The 26025-nt window shown below is 46.2% G+C and overlaps 1 protein-coding gene across 3 annotated transcripts in view; it reads left to right on the plus strand.

Moving 5' to 3' along the window:
- LOC118001838 (probable palmitoyltransferase ZDHHC14) overlaps positions 1-26025 on the plus strand; it is a 268086-nt gene that overhangs the window by 185688 nt on the left and 56373 nt on the right. For all 3 annotated transcript variants that reach the window (XM_034991995.1, XM_034991997.1, XM_034991996.1), the window contains exon 3: positions 8787-8945. In XM_034991995.1, coding sequence (XP_034847886.1) covers positions 8787-8945 — 159 coding nt within the window. The remainder of the gene's footprint in view (positions 1-8786; positions 8946-26025) is intronic.

A 26025-nucleotide genomic window follows, 5' to 3' on the forward strand; every position in this document is an offset into this window, starting at 1 on the left:
TCCTTAAAGGGGATCTGCTCCAGGTCCTCTTCCAGATCCCCATTGCCAGGAGTCTGTAGTAGCTCTCCCACCACTGCCCTCTTCACTCCTGCATGAAGGATCCCTCTCCAGCTCTCTGCATCCTTCCACGATTCTACCTGTTTGAGGGCGGGCCCCGGACTCACAGTGCTCAGCCCCATGCTCTTCTGTCTCTGCGCCTACAGGCTGAGCACGGGGGTGGGTTGACCCCTTCGCCCACTGCACACTCTAGCTGAGCTTTGTCCCCAGCTCTCTGTCCAGCCCCGAGGGAGTGCAGTTCCCTCCTAACCCACCCCTGCATCCTCTCTGCCACCGTCCCAGCCATGTCCCCTTCGTGATTGTCCCGAGAGCCTCCCCCTCCTACACCAGCGTTTTCCCGGCTAGCCATCATGCTAGTCCCGGCTAGTCACATCATGCTCCTTGTCCCACAGGATGGGAATATCCTTGAAAGGAAGGAGAACCAAGTTCTTTGGGGGAAACCCCGGGCTTTCTTTGCACTTTTTATTCCGAGCACCTTTGTGGTGCTGATGTCCCAGTCCATCTCCCAGAGGGAATCCAGGGTTAGGGTTTTCCAAACGTGTTTGAAGCACCTGAGTGACTCAGCGACACTGTGCTCTCCTGCTGTGCTCAGGGCTCCTTGCTGGGAAATGTAGGGGTGCCTTGGGGCTCAGCCCTCGGCCCCATGCCTTCTGATGGCTTCTGATGTTGTCGTCGCCAAGGGACATTTATCTCCAGCCTCGGCCCTTCCTCTCAGGTCCCGCTCTGTGTGCGCACCCGCCTGCATATGTCCCCCACTCAGTGCTCACCTGCTAACACATTCCCCCACTGCACCTTCACGAAAACAGCGCAGCACTGTCTGCCTCGGGATGCTGCCTCCCTGTCTGTCCCCTTGCGCCAGCCAGAGCCTGAGACTCATCCTGGACACCCACCTGTCTCTCAGTTACCACATCCGCTAATAACTGATGTTACCATTTTCACGTTCCTGGAATGTGTCTACTTCTCTCCATCACCACAGCCCCCACGAGCTAACATCATCTCTGGCTTGTATTCCAAATCCCTCCTACCTGGCTGTCTCTCTTCCCTCTGTCCCCAGCCCATCTCTGAGACTGCAGTCAATGTGATATTTTACATTTTACCTACATTTATATTACACATACATTTTAACCCTTCTTGGCTTCTGTGTTAGGGTTCTCCAGAGAAGGAGAACCAACAGGAGTATGTAAATTTATTTTTAAGGGATCATGGGGGCTGGCAAGTTAGATTTGTGGGGCAGGCCAGCAGGCTGGAAAATCGGGCAAGAGTCAGTGTCGAAGTCTTGAGTCCAAATTTCACAGGCAGAATTTTTACATTGCAGTCTTGAAGAGAATTTCTTATACTTTGGAGAACCTCCATCTTTGTTCTTGAGGCCTTCAAGTGATTGGATGAGGCCCACCCGCATTATGGGTGTTACTTGCTTTACTCAAAGTCTGATTTAAGTGTTAATCTCATCTAAAAACACCTCAGCAACATCTTTACTGGTGTTTGACCAAACAACCGGGCACATAGCTTAGCCAAGTTGATGCAAAAAATTAACACTTAAGCTTCCTTTTGCACTTAGGATGAAGGCCAACATCCCAAACGTGACCACCAGGCTCTGTGTGATCTAGAACCTGCCTTCTTCCTCTCTGACTGTCCCAGGCACTGTGTCCAGTCACACTAACCTCCCTTCGATTCTTGAATAGACCATCTGCCTCCTGTCCTGGGGCCGGTACGCAAGTTACTATTTCCTCTGCCTGAAATACCTGGTTCCTAACCCCAGTGTGCCTGCACGCTTGCACACCCATGCACAGGCATTGCCTAAGGAAGTCCCCCTCGTCATCCTTCAGATCCTGGCTCAAATGCTGTTTCTTCTGGGGTGAGCCCCCACACCAGGCAGACGTCCCTGCTTTTCTGACTCAAACGGACATAATGCAAAATGACGCATTTAGTGGTGTGATTACTTAATTAATATCTGTCTCCTCCACTGGTCCGTAAACTCCTCGAAGGCAGGAACCAGCTCTGTGTTGCCTGCCAGGGTTCCTCCAACACTCACAGATGTTGATGGTGTGAGTGAAGGAGCTGGGAAAGGCTAGCTGGGCCCTGAATACCTTATGTCTTCCTTCCTGGTAGGACCCCTTCTGTCCCACATGGGGCCCATGCTTGCCCACGGGTTCCCTGCTCCTGCTTTCCTTGTTCTCTTGCTCCCGGCTTTGCAGGCCCTCTCTGCTCCTCCTTGAGATGTGCCCCACAGAGCAGAGGGGACTTGCCTGTCTGCCCGCCTGCCCGCCCACCTGCCCATGTGGCTCAGGTTTGAAACTCTGCCTGCATGAGCCTCACCTCGGGCCTCACTTTTAGCCCTTGAAGATAAACATTTAAGACAAACTGACAGAGCAGAGATTTCAGCTGGAGGGAGAGGGCTGGGGACCGTCACCCCTTCCCAAGCCCTCAAATGCACATTTGTATGGAAGGATTTATAGAGGCAAAGCTACTGCCATCCAGTATATTGGTGAGAAAATATTCACATTTTACCCTCGAGGGGAAACCTAACCAATGTCTGTGGACAGATGAGGACTTGCTCTACTTTCCCCCCTAACGCTTTAATAGTTGAGATGTCTAAGATCTAATCATTTTAATATTTTCCTTTGGGCTTGGAAGCTTACAGACTGTTAGCCAAGAGTGTGTGTTAATTGGCTCTTAGCCGTTTTCCTTCATGATAGATAACCATTCCGAGGTTGGGTAGTCTGTGTCCCAGATGCTGCAGAGCACCAAGGAAATGAGCCTTATGAAATTTCAGATGCACTAGATCCAACAGCTGTCCTCCAGCACACGCAAGGACATAATCATGAAGACCTGCGTATAAAGCAAATTGCACTTCCCCTGCGACTTCTATCCTAGTGCAGAGAAGCTTTACCTTCATTCCAGTTCAACATTTATTAGTAGAGGTTCCTCCCTCTTTGGAGGACACTGTCAGTGGTGAATCGTCTATAAAACTTCAATGCATCAGGGAATCCCAGTGTCCCAAATCCTTTGGGTAAAGGAAAAGAATCTTAATGTACATCTTTTGTTAAGTTTGGATTTTTTCCCTTTGCATTTTACTTTTTTTTAAGATTTTATTTATTTATTTTAGAAAGAGAGCAGGCGAACTGGGGGAGGGGCAGAGGGAGAGGGAGAGAATCTCAAGCAGACACCCAGCTGAGCACAGAGCCTCAGGTGAGGCTTCATCTCATGACCCTGAGACCATGACCTGAGCCGAAATCAAGAGTCAGACGCTTAACCAACTGAGCCGCCCAGGCACCCCGTTCCCTTTGCATTTTAAAAAAGCAGAGTTCAGTTACTTTATATGGAGAAGTTCTACGGTTTTAAAAAGTTCAACAATTTTCTCCCTGAATTTGGAGCAGGAGTAAATGAGATGGTAGACAAGTGCGTCTCTCGGGATGTGAGTGCCCTATTTATTATTCCTTCAAGAAGAGAACAAGACTTATTCAGAGAGTGGCTTTGAAATAGGTATGTATTAACAAACAACTTACTTAAGACCTCTGCTAAGCCTGGGTCTCCTCTCTGAGTGAAAAACTTTGTGTCCCTGGACTCACACTGCGCACACGGCACCCCCCTCCCCATCTCCCCAGGCCCCCTCTTTCTTTGCTGATTGTGAGGTTCCTGCCAGGTGGGGATTCTGTCACTGTTTCTGCCTCCACACCCACAGCTACTGACAATTTGCAAGGGGCCGGGGTCAGGGGGGTGGCCCTTTATGAAGAAAAAGACCATTTCAAGCTTTTAAGTTCTCTTTCAAAACGCGTATAAAAATGTCCTTAAGAAATACTGACTCATATAACCTTGAAGTACTGTTAGAGGTCTCTCCCCCCAAATTCTAGTGTTCTTTATCCATTAGCTATTGCAGACTTCAATTACTCTTTTTTCAACGGCTGTACTTAAACCACAAAAGAGCAGCCCCAAGAAGCAGAGGCACAATTATTGCCAACAACAAAAACCCAAACCCAAAACACAGAGTAATTGAGGATTCGAACAGGAACACCACCTTCTCTGCCCTGTGACACGGGGTAGGCCACAGGGGTTCGTCCTCTGCAGGGACGAGGAACAGATTTTATGACCAGCCACTGGCGTCAGTCTGAATGCTGAGGAGAAACTTACTTTGTGCTCGGTATTGGAAGGCCTGCGTTTCAAGGCCCTATTATTCACATCTACCCTGGACGCAGGCAAGCCTGAACGCTGTTGGCTGGGGCGGCTGTTGAATTTATTATGTGAAAAAACCCGGCACCTTTGGGGGGCCCTGAGGCGTTGGGCCGCCCGAGTTGCCCGGCCCTCTCTGGTGACGCAGATGAGCTGCGGGGGATGGGCCTCAGGACCAGCAGTGGCTAGGGACACGTTTGGGAGGAGCAAGAGCTCCTCTTGAGAAGGGGAAGATCTTGAGAGAGGACTTCCCAGGGCGGGAAGAGTCACTGGCTCAGAGGACAAAGGGCAGGGGCGCTCAGACTGGGGTGTGTGTGTGGAGGACACCAGTCCTGGGCATCCGGATATCTTTGGTGCCCACCTGCCAGAACTCTTGGCCTTCCATATAGCACGCGCCTTGAGGACCTACTCTGTGCTAGATGTTCTGCCAGACAGTGGGAACATGCAAGTGGGCAAGGCCTGGTCCCTGCCCTCCAGCAGCAACTGGGGGGGACACCCGAAAGCAGATCCTTGTACTGGTTGCCCTAGCAAGGTCCCAGGTCTTCCCTCCGACCTGTGAGAATGGCCAGCAGAGAGCGAGTCTGCCCCTGCTCCCAGCCCGGGACTGGCCCCTGCTAGCACAACATGACCTAGTGATTGAGCATCACATATACATACATGAACTGCACAGTAGAAGTCCAAAGGAGGAAACAGCTCGGCTTACCAAGAGAAGTTCAAGCCGGTCCTTTAAGGATGACGGGTATCTACGCAGACAGCAGGAAGGGAGGCCCAAGGGGAGAAGGTATCGTGCCTGGAAATAAGGAACAGCATCGCCTATTCAAGGGGCGCAAGGAGGCCACGATGCTGTTGGCACGGGCTCTGCAAGACTGAATGGCAAGAGCAAGTCAGGTGTGTGGAAGACCGTGTGTGCCCCATGGGAGGCCCTGGCGTGGTTGTGAGACTGGCATCAGGCAAGCTGGCTCTGAGGGACTGGCATGGCCAGAGCGGCCAGGAGCCTCTGCTCGTCAGACAGCCCAGCAGCACCCCTTGCTGGCCCCTCTGCTCCACGTCTGTGTTTGTTCATGTGTGGGTCCTCCACAGCCCCCGGCATGGTATTTTGCTTAGAGTCAATACAGCGGACCCGCAAACAACGTGGGTTTGTACTGCATGGACCCACTTACACGTGTGTTGGGGTTTTTTTCCCGATAAATACAGAAGAGTATTGTAAATGATCTTTCTCTTCATGATTTTCTTAATAACATTTTCTTTTTTCTAGCTTCCTTGATTATAAGAACACAGTACATAATGTGTAAAATATACAAAATACACCTTCATCAACTTTATGTTATTGGTAAGGTTTCTGGTCAACAATAGGCTATCAGTAATTCAGTTTTGGGGGAGTCGAAAGTTATACTTGAATTTTCAACTGTGGATTTTCAACTGTGCAACTGTCGGCCCCCCAACCCCAACATTGTTTAAGGGTCAACCATATGTCCTAAATGTCAATCGACTTTTTTTTTTTTTCTAGTTCTGTGGACCTTCAGTCAGTTAATGATGGCACAGCTCTCCAGATATTTAGTCAAAGAGTTTTGGGGTTTAGCTTAAGTCTTTTTTTTTTTTAAGATTTTATTTATTTATTAGAGAGAGAGAGAGATCACATGTAGGCAGACAGGCAGGCAGAGGGAGAGGGAGAAGCAGGCTCCCTGCTGAGCACAGAGCCCAACATGGGGCTCCATCCCAGGACCCTAGGATCACGACCTGAGCCGAAGGCAGTCGCTCAACTGACTGAGCCACCCAGGCGCCCTGGGTTTAGCTTAAGTCTTAAGCTTCAGTTGACCATGTCTGTTGAATTCTAGCCTTCAGTTCACGTTGTATCAAAGTTTTAATCTTTCCAAAATGTGCTTTGGAACTACAGGATCACTATTTTGTTTTAAGAAGTTCAAGCAGATCCTTTTCCAAGTCACTGCTACTCAGACCAGGCTTTTTTAGTAGTTCTAGTGTGGATGAGTGCATCATCCCCGCTTTTTATTTTTTATTTTTTTTTATTTTTATTTTTAAAGATTTTATTTATTTATTTGAGAGAGAATGAGAGACAGAGAGCACGAGAGGGAGGAGGGTCAGAGGGAGAAGCAGACTCCCCGCCAAGCAGGGAGCCCGATGCGGGACTCGATCCCGGGACTCCAGGATCACGACCTGAGCCGAAGGCAGTCGCTTAACCAGCTGAGCCACCCAGGCGCCCCATCCCCGCTTTTTAAAACACTGTCCTTGACAATTCAGTTTTTAAACTTTTCTGACTAAATTAACATAAATTTTATTGATTGAATTATTACTTTTAAACCTGTATCTGGCTTTCTACGTTTCTGCCCACGTTTGCAAGAGCTGAACTGATACAGTAGATTTCAGGCTGACATAAGGCCAGTGAGGCACCGAGTCATGATTAATTGAGGCCTCAGGGGCACCCAGTTGGCACGGTCTCTGGAGAGCTGACCTTATCTTTGATGTATTCAAAGCAGGTTATTTTTACCCGGATGCTTAGGGAAGTACACAGCCATGTCATCTCTTTGCTTTCTCCTTATTACAGAAGCCATTGAGATGTCTGATAGGGCAGCCACTGGGGGGCCAGGCCGGTGGGACACATGCCAAGAGAGGGTATCCTGCTTGGCAAGGCCACCCAGGCTTCTTGGGATGGCTCCACAGCTGTTTAATTATCCTAAGTAGAAGGGTTGTCCTCAGCCAAGGGGTAAAGCAGAGGGCTGCTCCTTAGTCTTCCCGTTTCCCTGCCCTCCCACCACCTTCTCTCCCTCAGGTGTTCCCGAACTCTCTGTTTTGTCCTTCCATAACCCGCTTGGAGAACTTTCATTTTCCATGAATAGAAAATGGCTGGTAACCGCTCAAAATGCTTGCCCTACCACTGGGGTTGGTATTTTCACAAATACCAACACTTAGGCCAAAGGGCCGCGGCAGGTTTTCAAGCCTCTGTCCTCCTCTTAAAGAAGATTGGGGTGAAGGGTGAGGGGCCCCTGATATCATGACGCGTGCATGGTGGATTCTGTCCGTGCAGGGGGGCGGGCAGAGGGTGCAGCTCTGCAGATACCACCATCCCCGGGGAGTTTTTACCACGCTGATGGCAGAAGGTACCCCGCCGATGAAATCAGACTCTCTGAGGGCAGGACAGAAAGATCAGTAGTTTCGGAAGCTCTTCCCATAACTCCTGCTCAGGCTGTTTGTGGGGGCCTCAGTGGGTGATTGGACTCACTGCTACCCCTTGGCAAATTTACCAAATGTTGCAACTGTTGCTGTCTGATTGTGTGTACTTTCAGTGTGTATGAATTAAAAGGGACAGCTACCTTTAATGCTACTGACTCTGTTTCAAGAACACCATGAAGTTTCCCAAGATTTCCTCCAGCCTCTAGGGTCGGCCCTGCCTGTCTATTGGCTGCAGAGTCTCTGCTGAAGCCCTTAGATATTCTTGCTATTCATCCCCTGTGGCCTCCTGCTCTTGGCTGCGCAGCTAGCTGCCCCGAATTCTTTCTGGCAGGCCTCACAGGGCTGGGAGAGGTCTAGATGAGAATAAAACTCCCATGTTTTATCTTCCTGTAGAGCAGGGGTTCTCAACCCTGCAGCACATTAGAATCACCCTGGGGGCAATTCTGATTTAATGGGTCTGGGGCTGGGCCCATGCATTAGGGGAACTTTAAAAGCTCCCTGGGTGATTCTAATGTGAACTCAGAGACAAGAACCAGATTGTAAGATAAAATGAAACTTTAAAAAATATACATATTTGTATTTTCTTCAACATTTAAAAAACCAGTTCTAAAAGATAATGAAAGATGCTGGTCAGACAATAAACAAAATATGGAAATTATTTTTAAAATATACATTTAAACATATTTTTGGGTATATATAATATACCTTTAAATATATATTTAAAGGTATATTTATGCACGTATTTTTGAATACATATATATATATATATATATATATAATTTATATTCCCTCCATCCAATACCAGTATTTTTGAGGAAGCCAATGTACAAGGTGGGAGATAGATCTTGGTATCAGTATCACCCTCTGTATTAATTAGGGCAACACTAGCTGCTGTAACAAATAAATCCCGGGCCTTCAGCAATTTAACACTGGAAATTTGGTGTCCACGTAACAGTATGGAGGGTGAAGGGGTCAGAGAGGCAGCTCTACTCCACACAGCCATCCAGGGTCCCCAGTTTGTGGTTCCAAGGTGCCCCTGCCTGGAGGGGAGACAGTGGGCGGGACTCCACGGGGAGGTACCCATTGGCTGGGCCCGGCCATGTGTGCTCGAACCCCATTGGCCAGAGCTCAGTCATCTGGCCACCCCCACCTGCACGACATAGTCCGGGCATCTCCAGTCCTGGCAAGGAGCGGGAAGGCTGTGGGACAGCAGGCCCTCTGCGTCAGGTGCCTCCCAGAAAGGCGTACGTGTCCCAAGGCCAAGTGTGGCCACTGCCCTTAGAAATGCAGACTCGGGGCCTCTCTCCTAGGTGCGAGAGCCTGCAGAGGACAAGCAACTGTGTTAAGGGCGTGTGCTCTTTTTCTTTTCTCCACAGATATCGCAAACGGCACCAGTTCAGGGGGGTACCGCCCACCTCCCAGAACCAAAGAAGTCATCATCAATGGCCAGACTGTGAAACTTAAGTACTGTTTCACCTGCAAGATTTTCCGGCCCCCTCGTGCCTCTCACTGTAGCCTTTGCGATAACTGCGTAGGTGAGTAGCCGCCGAAATTGCCTCTGGTCCACCTCTCACGTGGGCCGTAGAATGTCTGTAGCTGATGGGGGGCTGATGGCCTCGGAGGGGACTGTGCTAAACAGTCAGCACGTGTATCTCTCTCATCCTCCGGAACTGAGCAATTCAATCCTAGTTAATATTTCAAGTGCCTCCTGCCACGGATCCCACTCACCAAGCCTGGTGTTATCAGATCTGTTTTTGCTTTTTCCGTCTTCCGGCACCTCTGCTCCCAGGCCTTCTCCTCCCGGAGCTCACACACCGGAGGGGATTCTTTGTTGCCTGGAGCTGCCACATCAGCAGGCGCTAGAAATAAAACCATGTTACCCCGAGGTCCCCCCGTTGCCCAAATGTAGCCGGATGTGCTTTGTCCAGTTCTCCCAACTGCTCAGACAGGCACTTAGTGGGGGAGTTGGAGGCCCCCTGAAGCCCACGGAGGGGAAAAGAGGCAGAGGCTGAAAGATTTCCGGGCCTACAGTTAGGATTGTTGCTCTTCCCAAAGGCCACCAAGACCTTCCCTCTGGGTCCACTTGCTTTCTCCAGGACAGAGGTCCTCCGTAAGGCGTGACTCTACTGTTAGGCCACCATTGGCCCAGCCAGGATTTTTGCAGCTGACATGGGTCTCAGCCCCTTGGAATTACTTGGCAAGCACTTCCTGTCACTTCAGACTTGAGAGCTGCTAGTCACACCCACAGACCATCTTCTTTCCTGGTCTGAAGCTTCTTAGAGATGAAGTTGGCAAAGAGATGGTAGAAGACCCAAGTCACAGCAAGGGTGGGTTACACAAAGGCTCTGCCCACTGGGAAAGACCCACATTTCTCCAGTCCCATAGCCTGCCTCTAATAGAAATGACCACGGATAATTCTGGGCATTAAGCCCGGGAATCCTCTTTTAGCTCAGACCCAACCTTGTTTCCCTTAGTAACACATCATCGATGGCCAACACTCTTTCTGAGTCTATTAGAATTTGTAGGCTCAATTCTTGAGGAAAATAAAATGTTATAATGCGCTTCTGCTGTGCAAAACTGTTTTCCTTTTATTTGTCTGAAAGTTACTTCATCCTGACTTTAAAAACCTACAATTTGGTAGAAAGTCCCTGTTTTCCCCATCAGGGCTTGTCTTGGTTTTATTAACTTAGATAAATTACTTTTAACCTTGCCCCCAAGAAGAGCATGGAATTTCGTTCAGTCTTTTACCATTTTGCAACTAGCCTGAGTCAAGAGCCGGGAATCCGGTACCAGAAGGCCTGGGTACAAATACTAGCATCGTGACTCAGACAAGCTACTTAAACTCTCTATGCCTCAGTTTTCTCATCTGTATAATGGGGTTGATAACAGTAACTACTTTATGGGACAGTTGAGGGATTAAATGGATCAATACCAGGAATAGTGCCTTGGAATAGTGCCTGGTGTAGAGCAAATATTATTGTTGTATCTGTAATAGTTGTTGCTATTTGTTATTACTTCTGCTCCCTTGATTTTTGATTGGCTTTCTCTGGATAATTTCTTGATCTACTGTAGCCCTCTGTGGGTGTGAGGATCAAAACCACACCTTGTTCTCTATGTGGGGGCAGACCAGGATTTCTAGAAGATCACATGACAGCCTTTGTTAGATTTCTGATAGGCTTCCTGGTGACTTCAGCCCCAGTGGCCATCTTGAGGATGCTTTTAAGTCAAAGCATTGCAGTGGCTTAAATATCTTCAGGGAATAACCTGTAGGGATTCTCAAGACCCTTGCTTGGGTTGTAATTTTGATAATAATGATGGAATATTATATGATATAACTTACACTTTTCACAAAAACTCTTCTGTTACTTTGCATGCCTTCTCCTGGAGGTCTAGTGACTTACTCTAGTAGGCATTTATAGGGAGGGAGTTGGTATCTACAAACCCAAAGAGTTTACTGGGCACCTCCTTCTCTTTATTATTTATAAAAATGTTTACCCATTTCTAGATATCTGACTGTTCATTTATATCAACTGGTCTCAATCTTCTGTTTATTTTCTCTAGGCTAGACTCCTAATCATGATAAAACATCCTTCCCAGCTCATTGTGTTTTAAAATTCTCTTCTGATTATTGTAAAACACTTTCTAAAAGCTCATATAATCATCTTATTCATTCCCTCCAATACCTGGAGGTGCACATACATGTCCCTTAAAGAACCCTGATGAATTAGATGTAAAATCCCCTAACCAAAATTATATATCAACCCCAGTTAATTGTGTACCTCTCCTCGAGTATAACTGTTTATGATACTACGATGCCTTTGGAAACTACCGGCTGAGAAAATAAGAGCCACCAGTCTATAGTGTCTAGGAACCCTTCTGCAACCTTTCTGATAAATCCAAGTCACAGTGGCAGTCCAGCACTCCCCAAATAAGCATGGTGGTGTCCTATAATTGGGAGATGCAGAACAGCAAAGGGAGAGACAAAGAAAGGGGAAAGTTTGGGAGTGCACTCATGAGGAGGAAAACTGGCCACAGAGCACATTGCCAACATCTGCCTCTAAGCAGCGTCTGCTGATCCTGGGGCTGGAGTGTGGCAAACCTTGATTAGGGCCCCACTGTACAAATGACAGGTGAGATAAGTAGCATCCAGCTGATTTAAAATAAAACTACTCACAGCACTCCTGGAACAACCACACAGTGATTCAAACCTACATAGCTTTGGTTTTCCAGTTCATTATGCTACAAATGGGCCTTTGGCGCAACCATTAGCAGACCAGCAAATTGGACCTTCTTCCGCATTCAGGGAAAATAGAGTGGAAAGCAAACGTCTCCAACTCAGAAGTGTAATTGCAGAGTTTGCCATGATTTTATTTTTAGATAGAAAGTTTTTATTGAAGGAATTCTACTTTTTGTAGCCAGGGGAAACATACAATGATGTGCTGAAAGCCAGAGTTAGCACATACGACTTGCCTTCCCTTGTAATGAATGGGTTTGGGTTGGTTCTTCCTATGTACACAACTAAATGTTGCTTTACACTGGGAGAGGAGAGAGGAAAAATGCAGTTTCCCAGGTAGTCCAGAAGAGTATTTCTCTTTGTTAAGTAAGTTTGAAACAAGAGCAAACTGGTGGGGGCTCTGTATTTTTAGTTGAGGACTGAGGGAAAAGCTTTCATGGAGAGCAGACTCTGGTGCAAATATAGAATGGGTTAGCAGAGCCTAGTGGTTGGCAGTATGGCTGTAATGCACAAGACCCAGGACTGGACCCAGGTCCTGTCATTAGATGGTATTCATACCTGGGTAGGTTATCTGACTATCCCCAACTGTTACCACATCTGTAAAATGGGATAACCATAGTACTACCTCATAGGTTTCTTTTAAGGATTAAGTGAGATAATGTCCGACAAGGACCCCATATAGACCTGATGCACACTGGGGCCTCAGTGAATGCTTCCCATCAGTGTTATCATGGGTAACCACGGAAATGCTGCCATAACACTCCCAAATAACTGCAAAGAACAAGGTTCATCTTCACAGCGTGGTAGGAATCACCTTGTTTTCCTGTAATCTGGTTTGCTTTAGATGACCTGCAGTGCTAGAAGTGAATATATCCTCCCCACCCCTCTGGTTTTGTCTCTGCTTACCTCTGTTTCCGTCTCTCTCTCAGAACCTTTCTCTGTCTTCTCTCTTGTCCTTTTTCTCTATTGCCATCAATTGTTTCTGCACATATGGAACCGAGTATTTTGGCTTATTTGTTAATCCAGGCAATCTTTGAAGTTATACAGTATTTTTAAATGACCAACATCTGGGGCCTTGGAGCCCCTTCTGCTCTCTCTGATCCTCAGGATCTCTCAGATCGTTATTAAAGTGAGACTAACTGAAGGTGCTGGAAAGTAATTGCGTGCTTGGGAGGTCCTCTCAAACTCACTGTGTACATCCCAGAGCCCCAAGTCTGCTCCACATTTCAGGGAAGTCTGTCCTTTGGTGGTCTCTGGTCTCCTGTCACAATAGCCAGCAGCTTTCACTGGAATTGGGTATTCTGAATGCAGTCTAAACCTGTAATTAAAAGGGACTTACTTGAAAGTAGTTTAATCACACACTGTGGACTAAGTTGAGTTTGCTCAACAATGAGATGGCGCATGCGAGCATTTGTAAGCCTGCTCTACCGTGAGTTTGTCTAGCTCTGACCAGGCAGAATGCAGCTTACCCTGAGGCCCAGAGGTGGCCTTTGGAGACAGGAGCCCCCTGGGTCCCAGACCTGCTGCTCTGCGTGGGCAAGGAAGACCCTCTGCATATGCAGTGCCATATCCAGAAGTGCTGTGAGGACAAAGGAAAGGGCATGTGAAGCCCTCAGACTGTGTTGGCCCCTGAGGAACGCTCATCACTGCCAGCCTCTTTCCTCACACAGGGGGTGCCCTGGTCCCATTTTGTTCTGTCCTTGTCTATTAGTTCTGGTGTAGGTGGCACAAAGAACTTCCAGAGGCCCTATACAGGGACTTGGTGTTCAGTGACTCTTGTTTTTGGAAGAGCTGTACCACCATCTTTAAAAATCCTTATAAACTCCCTTTCTCATTCCCCTGCCTCTTTTTTGCTGTGCTCTTTCTCTCCTGGGAGTACTACACACTCCCCTTCTCACCCCACCCCACAGTGTCTTCCTCCCATTGATCCAGCTCCTTCCTCTATGATGTGGTTTTCTGAGCTCAACTGCTGATATTTTGTCTGTTGTGTACACTCTGTGTACATTAGAGCTCACTCATTAGAGTTACTGCTTCACGGTTGTGCTCAATATTAAGAGATTTAGAATATCTGAGATTTGGGATTGCAGGTGCCTTCTGGTGTGGAGTTGCATTCTGGAATGTCTTTTTAACTATTAAGTATGGTGAGAGGGCTATTAATTTCCCATAAGAAAGTGTATCATTTGAGGGGAGTGGGGAGAGCTTGCATTTGTATCCTCGCAAGAACCAAAACAAACAGGGCTTTACTGTACCCTCCCCCCAGTTTCAAATATCTTTCCTTTTCAGTCACATGTAATAATCACCTATGTGTCAGACCCTGTGCTAGTAGCTAGATACATCAGAATAAAAGTCCTCGAAGATCATTACTAAGAACAGTTCAAGGAGAATTCAGGATAGAAATCATTATATTTATTATGTTGCATAAGGCAAAGAGAGTAATTTTACACTGGTAAAGAGTACAATTAACAATTGAGTCATCAACATATATGCACCAAGTAACATTGCATCAAAATACATAAAGTAAAAATTATTAGAGAAGGCAAGAATAATTTGGTATAAACAATGCTAATGAGAAACAATTGCATACTTCTAATTTTGATGGTTCAAGTAAGTAAAATACAAGTAAGGAAATAAAGAATACTAATATATAATTAATACATATATGCTGAACTTTTTTCTACAAAGTATATACTTACCTTTTTTTTTAAACTGTGTGTGGAATATTTACAAAAATCAATCCTACTAGGCCACAAAAAATTCCTAGCTTTCTAAAAACAGATATTGCACAGACCATATCTGATGGCACAACAGTAAAACTAGAAATCAATCACAAAGAGATAAATATACAAACCTGACCAATTGTGATATTTTTAAAAAACTTTTTAAACTTCAGACACAAACCTCAAAATCAGTTGTGGAATAGATTGAAAATGACAGTAAGAAACATGCAAAAGAAAACTATGCTTGTTAGCATTCTAAATTTTAAACACACAAAATAGTTGACCTAAGCAGAAAAGGAATTATTTAGAAAGCTGTCAGGTAGCTCATAGAAATGAAGGAGAAGCCTGAGAACCAGGCTCAGAAACCAGGAAGAGCCAGGGAAGGCTGAGTGACTGAGTGCAAACGGTCACAACTGCAATAGGCACAAGCACCGCAAGCAAATGTTTGTTGCACCACCACTGAGTTCTAATTCTGCTGCTGCTATCAGCTTAAAACTGTGACTCTGTTCATCTGCAAGGACTCTGGGTTCAGACATCTAGGTGGGAGCACCTGGGCCTGTTTCACTTCCACACCCAAGAAGCTAGCAAGGTGGGAGAGGAAACTACCCACTTTCAGCTTCTATAACGGGGGTGGGAGGGTGGGGTCCTGCCTCCCACCTATTTTGGGATTCTCCCCAAAACAGGAAGTTTACTTAGATGGTGAATGGCCAATAAAATAAAGAGTTTTTTAAAATCTAGTACAAAAAACAAAACTGAATTTAGAAACAAATAAATGAACATAGCATCCATCTCAAGAAGATCGAATAGCAAAATAAACTTAAGAAAAACAGGAAGAAAATGATTAATGACCTAGAAAATAGAAGAATAAATATGATACCACCTCTAATTCTTTGGAAAATAAACAACGTAAAGATAAACATCTAGTAAGACTGAAAGAGAAAATAACAAGAACGTAGAAATAACAGATTCAAGTAAGACAAAGATAGGTGAATTTTTTAGTTATTAGAAAATAATTACATTAGTTTGCATATTATATAACTCTACTCTGCTTTGAAAATCTCAGTGAAACATGATTTTATGAGAAGTGAGTCAAAGAATGAGTGGAAACTTAATAGACTACTTATAATGAAAAACTGAGTAATTTACTGAAGAATCAACCAAGAAAGATGCCAGAACCAAACAATCTTACTTCCAGTGCTCTGAATAGTGTTTCAGATCTTAGAGCAGCTTGGACAGCTTTTCAGTTCATTTCACCAAGATAGCATAAACCTAACACTAAAATCTGATAAAAACAACATGAAACAAAAGACTCTCATTAATAAATGTATATAAAAGTCAACATGATAACATAGCAAATTTAATCTAGCAGCATAATAAGATAATAAGAGAATTTGTCATTCTGACATAGAAAGGTATATCCCAGGAATGCAATTTTTAAAATGTTAATAAGTCTCTTACTATATCAGTAGGTCAAAGGCCAAAAGGTATATGATCATGATAAATAATAGAAAGAGATTTAATAAAATCTGGCACCCATTTCTAACTCTAAAACTTGGTAAACCAAGATTGGAAGGTCTGGTAGGCAGAATTTGGGCCCCATGATCTCCATACCATGGTATTACTCCCATAGTTAGGTCACCTCACATGACAAAGAGGTTTTTCAGATGCCAATAAGGTTACTAATTAACTGATGTCAAGTAATGATCCAGGTGGGCCCAGTGTAATCACAAGAGCCCTTCAGAGCAAACAACAGAGCAAACAACAGAGATTCCAAGTAGGAGAAGGATTCATCCTGCATGGTTGGCTTGAAGATTGAGGGGGCCATGTGGGAAAGCTGAGAAAGAAATGAATCCTGTCAACTGCACTAGGCTTGGAAGGAAGAGGACCCAAGCCCAATGGCACCTGCACCCCCCACCTTTACCTTGATCTTAGCCTTGGGAGACCCTGAGCCAAGCTCCTGACCCACTAAAATTTCAAGACACTAAAATTGTGTTGCTTAAAGCTACTGCATTCTGAAGAGATATCTGCAGTCCCATGTTCATTGCAGCATTAATCACAATAGCCAAGAAATGGAAACGGATGAATGGCTAGAGATGGTGGTATAGACATACAATGGAATATTATTCCTCCACGAGAAAGAAGGAAATCCTGTCATTTGCATCAACACGGATGTATCTCAAGGACATTATGCTAAGTGAAATAAGTCAGAGAAAGACAAATTGTGTATGATACCACTTATATGTAGAATCTAGAAAAGCCATACTCATAAAAACAGAGTAAAATGGGGGGGTGGGGGGCAAGGAAGATGTTGTTTAAATGTACAGATTGCTAGGCAGTTATAAAAAAACTAATAAAAAACGAATTTCCTTTAACATGATTGTAAAGATGAGAAAAGCTAACATCTTCTTTATGGCGAAACACTGGAGGTATTTAATTAACGTTAGAAACAGATTAGGATGTTCACTATCATTGCTAGCATTTGACATTTTCCAGCTTTTTCTAACTAATGCAGTAAGATGAGATCAAATAAATATGAACTATCAAAAAGGAGCAGGCAAAATTATCTGTTCCTTGTAGACGACAAGAAAACCACTAATAACATTAGAACTAGTATCAACAAACATTAGAACTAGTTTTTTAAATTCAGTAGGATTATTAGTTACCAAATCAATACATTAAAGTACGTGGTCATATATCACTTAGGAATCACAATAGAAATCAAGATACATTCTCTCCACAAACTGCCTTATAAATTTAACCAATTTGAGGCAGGGGACAAGATCAAATAATTGCACAGTTCAATCAAAAGAATAAGCCAGCCATAATAACCAATAACATTGTGGGAAAAGAGCAATGCAAGGAGACCTGTACTATTAGATATCATGAGGTCTGAAGCGTGTTCCTGACCCACAAACCAGGTGCAGAAAATGACTTGGGGCCCCCCCTACATGTGTACATATGTGTGTGAGTGATTTCTTCATTGTCATTTCTAAATTTTCCAAATCTCTAAAGTGATCATCAGAATGCACAGTCCTTGTTCAGAAGGGTCTTACCATCTGGTGAGGAAGGCGGAGATCACCAACACAGTGGAGTATGGCAAGTGCCACGGGGAGGGGTCTTTGGGAGCCCAGACTTCACAGTGCGGGGGTCCCTATGCTGAGTCAGACAGCATAAGTAGGGGTTACTGCATTGCAGGAGGGCAGGAGACCCAGTGGGTCGACACAGCAGGCAGACCAGACAGGAGGACGGAGGCTCAGAGACTTGCGGGGATGCTTGAAAGCAGTCCAGAAGGCCAATCTCCTGAGATTTGGGGGAGCTATTTACTCTACGTCTCCTGTGGGGGCTGCCTCTGGGCTTTCTGCAGTGACACACGGGCTGGGCTCTTCTGCTCCTTAGGACAACTAGCCCCTTCCTGTTTGCCTGTCAGTTTTTTCTCGGTGTCCAGAGTTTTATCCTTTTTGATTGAAGCCACGGGTCCTGTAACCAAATTTCAAACTCTATCATACAATCGCCTTAATGCTTTTGGATCCAAGCCACCAGTCCTGCTTTCACCTTCTCCCCTTCATGAACAGTTCTGGAAAGTTCCTGCATGCCTCTGAAAATTGTGCGCCTACCTCTGATTCCAAGTGAATGCACACAGTCATGAGATCTTTTAGCTGAAAACGAACTTGGAGGTTTTTGTTTTCACGGCTCGTCTCTTGTAGTGGCCCGAGGGCTTAAGGGGGCTTGCGAAATGAAGAGCCCGTCAGGGACTGTTCCCATCATTGTGATGTAACTCACACGTTGAAGGACTGGGGAGAGAGCCGGAATTCAGTTCACGACTGTGCAGAAAACTGCCATGTGTTCATAAAAGGTTTTAGTCATATCAGAAGTTCAGAGCCAAATTTACCCACCTCTGAGCAATGTACATTAGACCGGGGGGCGGGGGGGATGTGTATTTTTGGTGCTAACTTATTCCTGGTTTGCTTATAAACAGCTCAAGTCCTTTTTCAGAAAGAGAGGGGGGTTTTAATTAAGTCACTCATTAACAGTGATTCAGTGCTATTAGCTCACATGACAGATGACAGAATTCCAAGTAACCTTCTTGACTTACTTGACAGTAAGAAGACATTCTTTCCTGGAAGTCTTGTTACCTCCTCTTGCGTCAAATGAAAACCATTTCTGGTTGCCTCCACACTGTCTGCTCTGTCTGTTCCTGCCAGCTCTCATAGCCCGTACATCACACCCGCTCCCCTTCTCCGGGGCCCCCGGCTGGCCTCGGCTCTTTTCTTGGTTCTGCACCATCCTCCGTGGCGCCTTCACAGCATAGCTTGGGGCCACCCTCTTGTTCCAGCCGAGTAGCCAGGCTCTTCCCTGGCAATCTCTTCCTCAACGTGCTCTCCCCACGATGAGGTCCTCCACGTTCTGCTTCCAGGAGTTTCTTCCAAAAAAACATTAACATTGAGGGTCTAGAGGTGCTTTTGAGGCAATAACCAAAATAAAATGAAACTCCTCAAAGTCTTTCATCTTGCAGAAGAATCTACTTCATAACCTATTTGTTATAGGTGTAAGTACATGTAAGTACATATAAACGCTTTAAGATGGACTACGTGGCCCGGGAGTCTGCATTTTAGAACAGTTCCCAGGGGGTTCTTAGTCGCAGTCAAGGCTGAGAGCCAGGGGAACAGACAGGGTTCCAGCCTGGAGGTCAGGCCATGTGGAAGCCTCAGGAACTGCTCATCTCTCACAGAGAGCAGGCCAGCCGTGAGGCTTCCTACAGGGGGCAGCCACTTCTGGAAGAGGAACTGCTAAGGTGATTTGCCACCTTGAAATGTTAATATTAATAAGTAGCTGCCATCTTTGGAGCCTGCTAGAAGCCATGCACTGGAAGTGTTGAAAACTCATCAATAAGGCTGTATTTCTCCTCCAGCTCCCCTTAGGGCCATCTTTTCTCTGGGTGTCTGAGGAGGGTGTTGACACAGTTTGCCAACAGGGGTAGAAGTAACGTAAGCATTTACAGCGAACCCAAAAGTATGTATTCATAATAATCCAGTGTTGACTTGAGTGGCCTAGAATTGGAACTGGCCTCCAGCAACAGATTGTTTGTTACGTGGAAGGAGAGCACAAAGAAGTACAAGACAGGCCTCCTGCCCTTGAGAAGTTTTCTGCCTATGTATGAAAGTTCACTAATACCATAAAGAGATTTTGACAAGTTTGCAACACTCAGGATATCTAGTCTGACCTTAGGATGGTCATTTCAGATGAATTCTCCCAAAGGGATGAGATGGGAGGAAAGTCTGGAAAAATCAGATGGCAGCCTCCCTGAGGCCCCAGATGCTGTCCAAGAAGGAGGGACCAGACTCAGCCATTAGCACGTAATGCTGGAACAGGAAATGGAGACGATCAAAATCTGGCCTTAGGAGGACAAATCTCATATAGTGTAAAGTGAGTCGATGAGATGTATTAGTTAGCTACTGTCCAGGGATGCTATATGACAAACACCCTCCAAAATCTCCATGGCTTTTAACAAATAGCACTTCTCTTTCTCGTGTGCCTGTGGGGCAGCTCTGGGAACTGGCGGGGCTTGGCTCTGGGCATTGATGAGGGTGAGTCTTCTCCTCTGATCTGATTCTGAGGACCCGGGCTGACGGGACTGCAGCTAGCAGGGGCATGTTCTCCTGACGGTGGGGTCACTGGCCGCATGATGGGCACCAAAGCCAGCAGTGGCTCTTAAGGCCTCTGCTTACAGCACATGCGCTAAGCCTCCATTGGCCAAAAAGGCAGATGACCCTCTGACCATGACCATGATCTGTCAGTGGGCCAGGGAAGGATACTCCACTCAAGAGGGAGGAAAGTGAGTATTTGCTGAAATTATCCAATCCGTCACCTGCAGGGAGACTCGAAGACTGAAGACCAGTCAGTTTCTAAGGCTGTGTGTCTATTCATCTTTTTACAATATAGTGTCTTATAGTCCAACAGTCTGTTGTTTTCTTTAGCTGCCCAAAATTGAAATTGTCCTCCAGCAATGGATTTGGGAGTTAGGGAGGCAAAGTACATCACCAGCCATGAAGTTTCTTCTTCCAACATATCTGAGGCCATCAGCTGATCCAGCTGCTTGCTGTTGGGTGTTAAACAATTAATGTTTCACAAAATTCCACCCACTGTCAGTAGCAGTCGGACAGGACTGAGCTGTTAAAGGCTGAACACTTGGATAGTGACCAATAACCTGTGCGCTCTTGTTTTGAAAGCTTAGTACAGGTTTGTACATTAAAAAGAAAAAGCTATGAAAATAATTTGGTTTGTTAGAATACGTTAAGTTTTATTTTATTTTCAAAACGTTGAAAAGTGTTTTAAATAAAAGACTAATTGACATGGAAAGATTAAGTTGGGAAAAGGGGAAGAAGAATCACTTATTTAAAAATTAGTAATGTGGGGCGCCTCGGTGCTCAGTTGGTTAAGCAGACGACTCTTGATTTCAGCTCAGGTCATGATCTCAAGGTCGTGGGATGGAGCCCGCATCTGGCTCCCTGCTCAGTGGGGAGTCTGCTTGTCTCCCTCTCCCTCTGCCCTGCCCCCTGATTGCATGCATGCTCTCACTCTCTAAAAATAAATAAATAAATCTTTTAAAAAATAAAATAAATAAAAATTAGTAATGCAAAAAAAATTACTAATGTGTCTATAAACATGAGATTTTATATTTTTTATTAAGGAAGGGAAATGAATACACAGAAACAATGTATACTAAAATAGTTCTTGGGTTTTTATGATAACATCATGTATTTATGTAGGGCTTTTTACTTTAGGAGGTGGTTCCATATGGTCTCTCATCTGTTGCTCACAACCAGGCTGTGCATTAGTCGGGGTGGAGAGCATCATCCCCACTGGATAGAGAACTCTGGTTCAGAGAGGGCAGGAACTTGCAAACGGTCACACAGCAAGACTCAAGTAGCCTGAACGAGAAGGCATTCTCCCAAGCCCTATGGGAAAGCTTTAATGCACAGATGCAGCGCAGGGAGAAACTCAGCTGAGCCGGAAGGTGAGAGCGGTAGGCGGACGGTAAGATTTTAACATGGGAGGAAAGACGGTAACCTCTATCCCAGCCTGGTAGAAACATGCCACTCATCCAACACTGAGTGCGGCTCTGGGCCTGGGCTCCGGGCAGGGCTGCGGCGTGCAGGGAGAGTAGGAAGATGAGTCACCCTTGTTCACCAGCCTCTAAGAGCTTCTGAAGGCTCCAGGATGAGTAGAGAGGGTGTCTACCATGACTTCGCTGGACCCATGCACAGTCTTAAGTAAATTCAGCATGCTAGTTATTGTCCCGGGATTATTGAAAGGTTAACAAGACGAGGGACATGTGTAAGAACTTTAAATTATTAAAAATCTCTCGTGTGTGCATATGACGGTTATAGTACCCTCCCGAAACTGTACTGTGTGGTTATATTACCCCCTGAATTGACATACCACAGACTTCTTGTACTTGGATGGGGCCTTCTCAGGGCTCAGGTCCGTTAAGATCCAAGGGGAGGGTTTAATGAGGTGAGCTGCTTACTTGAATCAGAAGGTACCAGCAACTTGAGTGGAAGCTGTGAGCCCCACATGGGAGAGAGTTCAGTGATCCACCCCGACGGCCTGGATACAGCAAGGCCCCGACGGGCTCAGGGTCGGAGCTCAGTTGCTGTGAGGATGGGCAGACCAGGGTTGTGGTCCCCTGCTGCCCAAATGCAGCTTATTCCACGGGCCTGGCTCCCTCCAAGGACAGGGCCTGACCAGGGACCAAGCACCTTGCTTCTAGAGTTTGCTTCATTCCTGATCTGGGCATCGTGGATGGAATTCAGGGATCTGTGAGCTTGGATGGGAAAAACAATCACATCTTTATTCTCATGAACCTCTCAAGGAAATTTAATATTTCCTTCAATCATGAATCCGGGCCACAAACCACACGAGTAGTGCTAGTCACCACAAGAGACCACAGACGTTTTCTGATGCCCTCGCGGTGGCAGATGCTCAGACTAACATTTCCATTTGTCGCTGCTCCACAATCACGGCGGCCGATAAACTATAGCTTCTGTTATCTGGCATGTTAACAAATAAACATGCATTTTATTATGTCACAACTCTAAATTCTTTTGAAAATAATACTTAGTATTGGTTTCTTTTGTCCTCTCATGTATTTTATGAATTTAAAAGCACACGGAGAAGGGGGGTGTCTGTAAGCTCCATGAGGCAACTGACAGGGTTCACAGCACACATAAGAAGTTAAGAACCCTTGGTTAAATCTTGTTTAGACTCTTCACTTGTTAGAAAATAGACTTCTGAGGATGACAGGTAACATATTCTCCCCACTCCACCACCCACCAGATGGATTGTGTTGATTTTTTTTTTCAAGTAATAACAGTAACATTTTTTTCAAGAATGCCCTTTGTTTTTTGGTTTGGGTTTTTTTTTTTTAAAGGTTTTATTTACTTATATGAGATGGCACACGCACAGCAGGGAGGAGGGGCAGAGGGAAAATCAGGCTCTCCACTGTGCAGGGAGCCCAATGTGGGGCTGGATCCCAGAACCCTGAGATCATGACCTGAGCCGAAGGCAGATGCTTAACTGACTGAGCCACCCAGGCGTCCAAGAATGCCATTTTTAAAAGCTTTTTTTTTTTTTTTTAAGAAAACAAATGACACTGGGCTTGTTCTTCTTCCTTCCTCTTTTTCTTCCTCTTTCTCTCTCAAAACAAATGCAGGTGTGCAGCACAGAGACAGCTTCCTGTGAGGTGGGCGGGCCGGTTCAGAGGTAGGATTTGCTGTGTGAGCCTCGTCTTCGCCGCCTCTCTGTGCTCTTGGGTAGATAGAATCCATCTTGAAAGTTACTTAAAAGTTGTTGAGAATCCCTTCCTTCCCATTGTTCTTGTCTTGATCCCTTTATACTGCTGAGAAATACTGGGAAGAAAACAACCCTTAGTGTTGTTAAAGAAATTAAAACCTCCCCACAAAGGATAACCTGGCATTGTCTTAAATTTGAAGCAAAGATCATTTCCCAGCCCCACATGCGTTATATAATGGTCTGTATCACATACCTTTCCACTGAAAGTGGGCAAAAATAAGGTGGTATTACAGAGCATATTCTTGACTCTTAGGAGTTAAATCACAACAATATCGTAATAGAGTGGTATGCCGTTTATCACATGATAAAAGTAACCAGTTTTCTACAAGTGGTTTGTGCCTGAAAAACCATTGCTTATTGGTAACTGATTCATAGGTTTTTCAGTCCAATTAGCTGAACAAAAAAACTGCATTTTTTCCATCTTTGATCACACTGAATCTTTGCTATAGGATAGAAAGTCGCCAGTGTGTGTGCCTGGGATTATTAAAATCCTGTGCTCAGGGAAGCAGTGGACTTGTAGGCTCATGATCCTTTAGGGCTGTACGCGTGACTGTGTAAACACTTCTTTCAGCTGTTGAAGGAATATCTACTGACTGTCTATCGTCAGGCCCTGTGTGAGACAGGCACTGGGGAGACCATGGTGAATGTGGTTAACAGGGTCCTTCCTGCCTGCAAGGAGCTTACAGGTGTCCCCCGAGGAACGTACACACACACCCACGGAACAGGGAGGCAGATGAATAATGGGAAAGTACAGGGTCATGTGGGAACACGCAGGAGTGATTCCTAACCCAGAGGAAGGAGCATCCAGTCTGAGAAGCACAGGATGAGCACGGGTTGTCAGGCAAAAGGAGGGACCCGAGGAAGAGGCTGACGTGGAGAGTCCAGGCAGAGAGGGTTTAAATGAGAGGCAGGAGGTAAGCACGCACCTTCCAAACCTGGGGAGGAGTCTCCATCTTACCCCAAGAGCAGGAGACAACACAGTGACCTTATCAACTCTGTGTTTCAGAAAGTGTCTCTGTCCATTACCAGCAGTGAATGGATGGTGGCAAGACAGCCAAGGAGATGGGGTGGGGGGACTGCTGCCCCAGGCTGGGGGCAGGTTCCCTTGGCCCAGGCTAGGGAAGTGACCATGGAGATGGAAAGACAACATGCATGGATTCCAGAAATATTTCAGGGGAAGAGCCAGCAGGACTCCGTGCTTCATTGAACTCATGGCGTTGGGGCAAAGGGGAATGAGTGTTTGAGCCCTTTATCTCTTGAAAGTATGATTATTTCCCCATGTTAAACATTAATGCTTTTAAAGAAAAATGGAGTTCACATATTTTAATTGAATCATGGCATGCTGACCTGAGTCTGTACAGTACATAACTCAGTTTGACTGCCTGGAAGCCTCTGGCTCTTGGTTCGAAACTCGATCCATAGCCATTTAAACATGAGGACCCAGAAACAATGGGACCAGCTGCAGAGAGCCAGGGCTATCATGTCCAGCTGGGAGTGGTTGGTTGGTGTCTGTGAAGTCAGACACAGAGAGGGAAGAAAGGAAAGAGGGTGGGGAAGTGCTAGAAAATCATAGGAAGAGAAATAAAGAAGAGGGAGCAAAAAAGGCAAACGGGGGAAGGGAGGGTGGTGAATGGGGGGGCCTCAGCGGCGCTGGGGTCAGAAGCCTGCAGGGGGCCGAGAGCAGGCAGTACTAGGACAGGACATGCCGCCCCAGGAGCTGCCAAGGATGCCAGCCAGAGGGCAGACCCCACAGTAACTCTGCTCCCTTCGCCCAGCAGGTGGCCCCACTGCCAGCACGCTCACGCCCCTCCTTAGTCCAGCTCCTTACAGTTTACACAGTGACACCAAGAAGAGTGCTGAGCTTCGTGGTGAGCAGGGTGAGTTGTTGTCCTGAGTTGCCACTAACGAGGAGTCCATTTCCAGTCCCGCCACAAACAGGGTCTGTCCCCAGTGCTGGAGCCCCAGGACAGAAAATGACGAAGAAGCCAGTCCTTCAAGAGAGCCCACAGGTGACAAGGGACTGTCCGTGGGCAAAAGTGGGACTGTGGGCAAGCATGTGAGCGAGGACAGGAGGAGTGGGAGCCTTGCCTTGGGGTGTCAGGGGCAAGCAAGGGGCCCTCAGAGGTGGATCCCGGCTGGACCAGTGTCCAACCTGTCCTTGACTTTCTGGCTAAAATTCATCAGCAGTTTCTTCGAGAGAAAAGTGGGAAACAACATCCTAACATACCTTTTTAGAAATTTTGCCCATGACTTTGTAGGGTGAGTCCTCGTCATTCTCATCCCTGTGGGGCAGGGGGCTTCAGATTCCCAAAGGCGTCCTTTAGTGGCATCACTGCTGCCCAAGGAGAGGCCCCAGCCCCCTTACAACCCATTGTCCGCAGACAGCTGAACTGGGTCGATCTGAGACCATCTGGACCCAAGAGTGGGAATAATCAAGTAACCTGCCCGGCCCACCAAGTCTGAGTGAGGTCACACATCTCGTTCTCGTGAGTCACCGCAGTTGAGGCTGGGATGGCGGGAGGGCTCACACCCAAAATGAGACAAGGCGGGTGAGGTGAGCAGCCTTGGTCTCAGAGCCTGCACTTCACAGGAGTGAGGTCCGGGTTCTGCCAGTGTAGGAGGGGTGGGGTGGGGACAGAGCCATCCCTTTGTGACATTGTTAGCCAAGCTCCCACACTGAATGAGCAAAGCCAGGATGCCACTGTGTTCGTTTTCAGCAAATGACTGTGACTTCCTGTCCCAGGGGCCAGAGTTCTCCCACCATGCAAAACCACCCCTTTCTCTGCCTGTGGCCAAGCTACTTGGGCAGCC

This window comes from Mirounga leonina, unplaced genomic scaffold (assembly GCF_011800145.1).
Source record: "Mirounga leonina isolate KUSES-001 unplaced genomic scaffold, KU_Mleo_1.0 Mir_54, whole genome shotgun sequence".
Lineage (NCBI taxonomy): Eukaryota > Metazoa > Chordata > Mammalia > Carnivora > Phocidae > Mirounga > Mirounga leonina.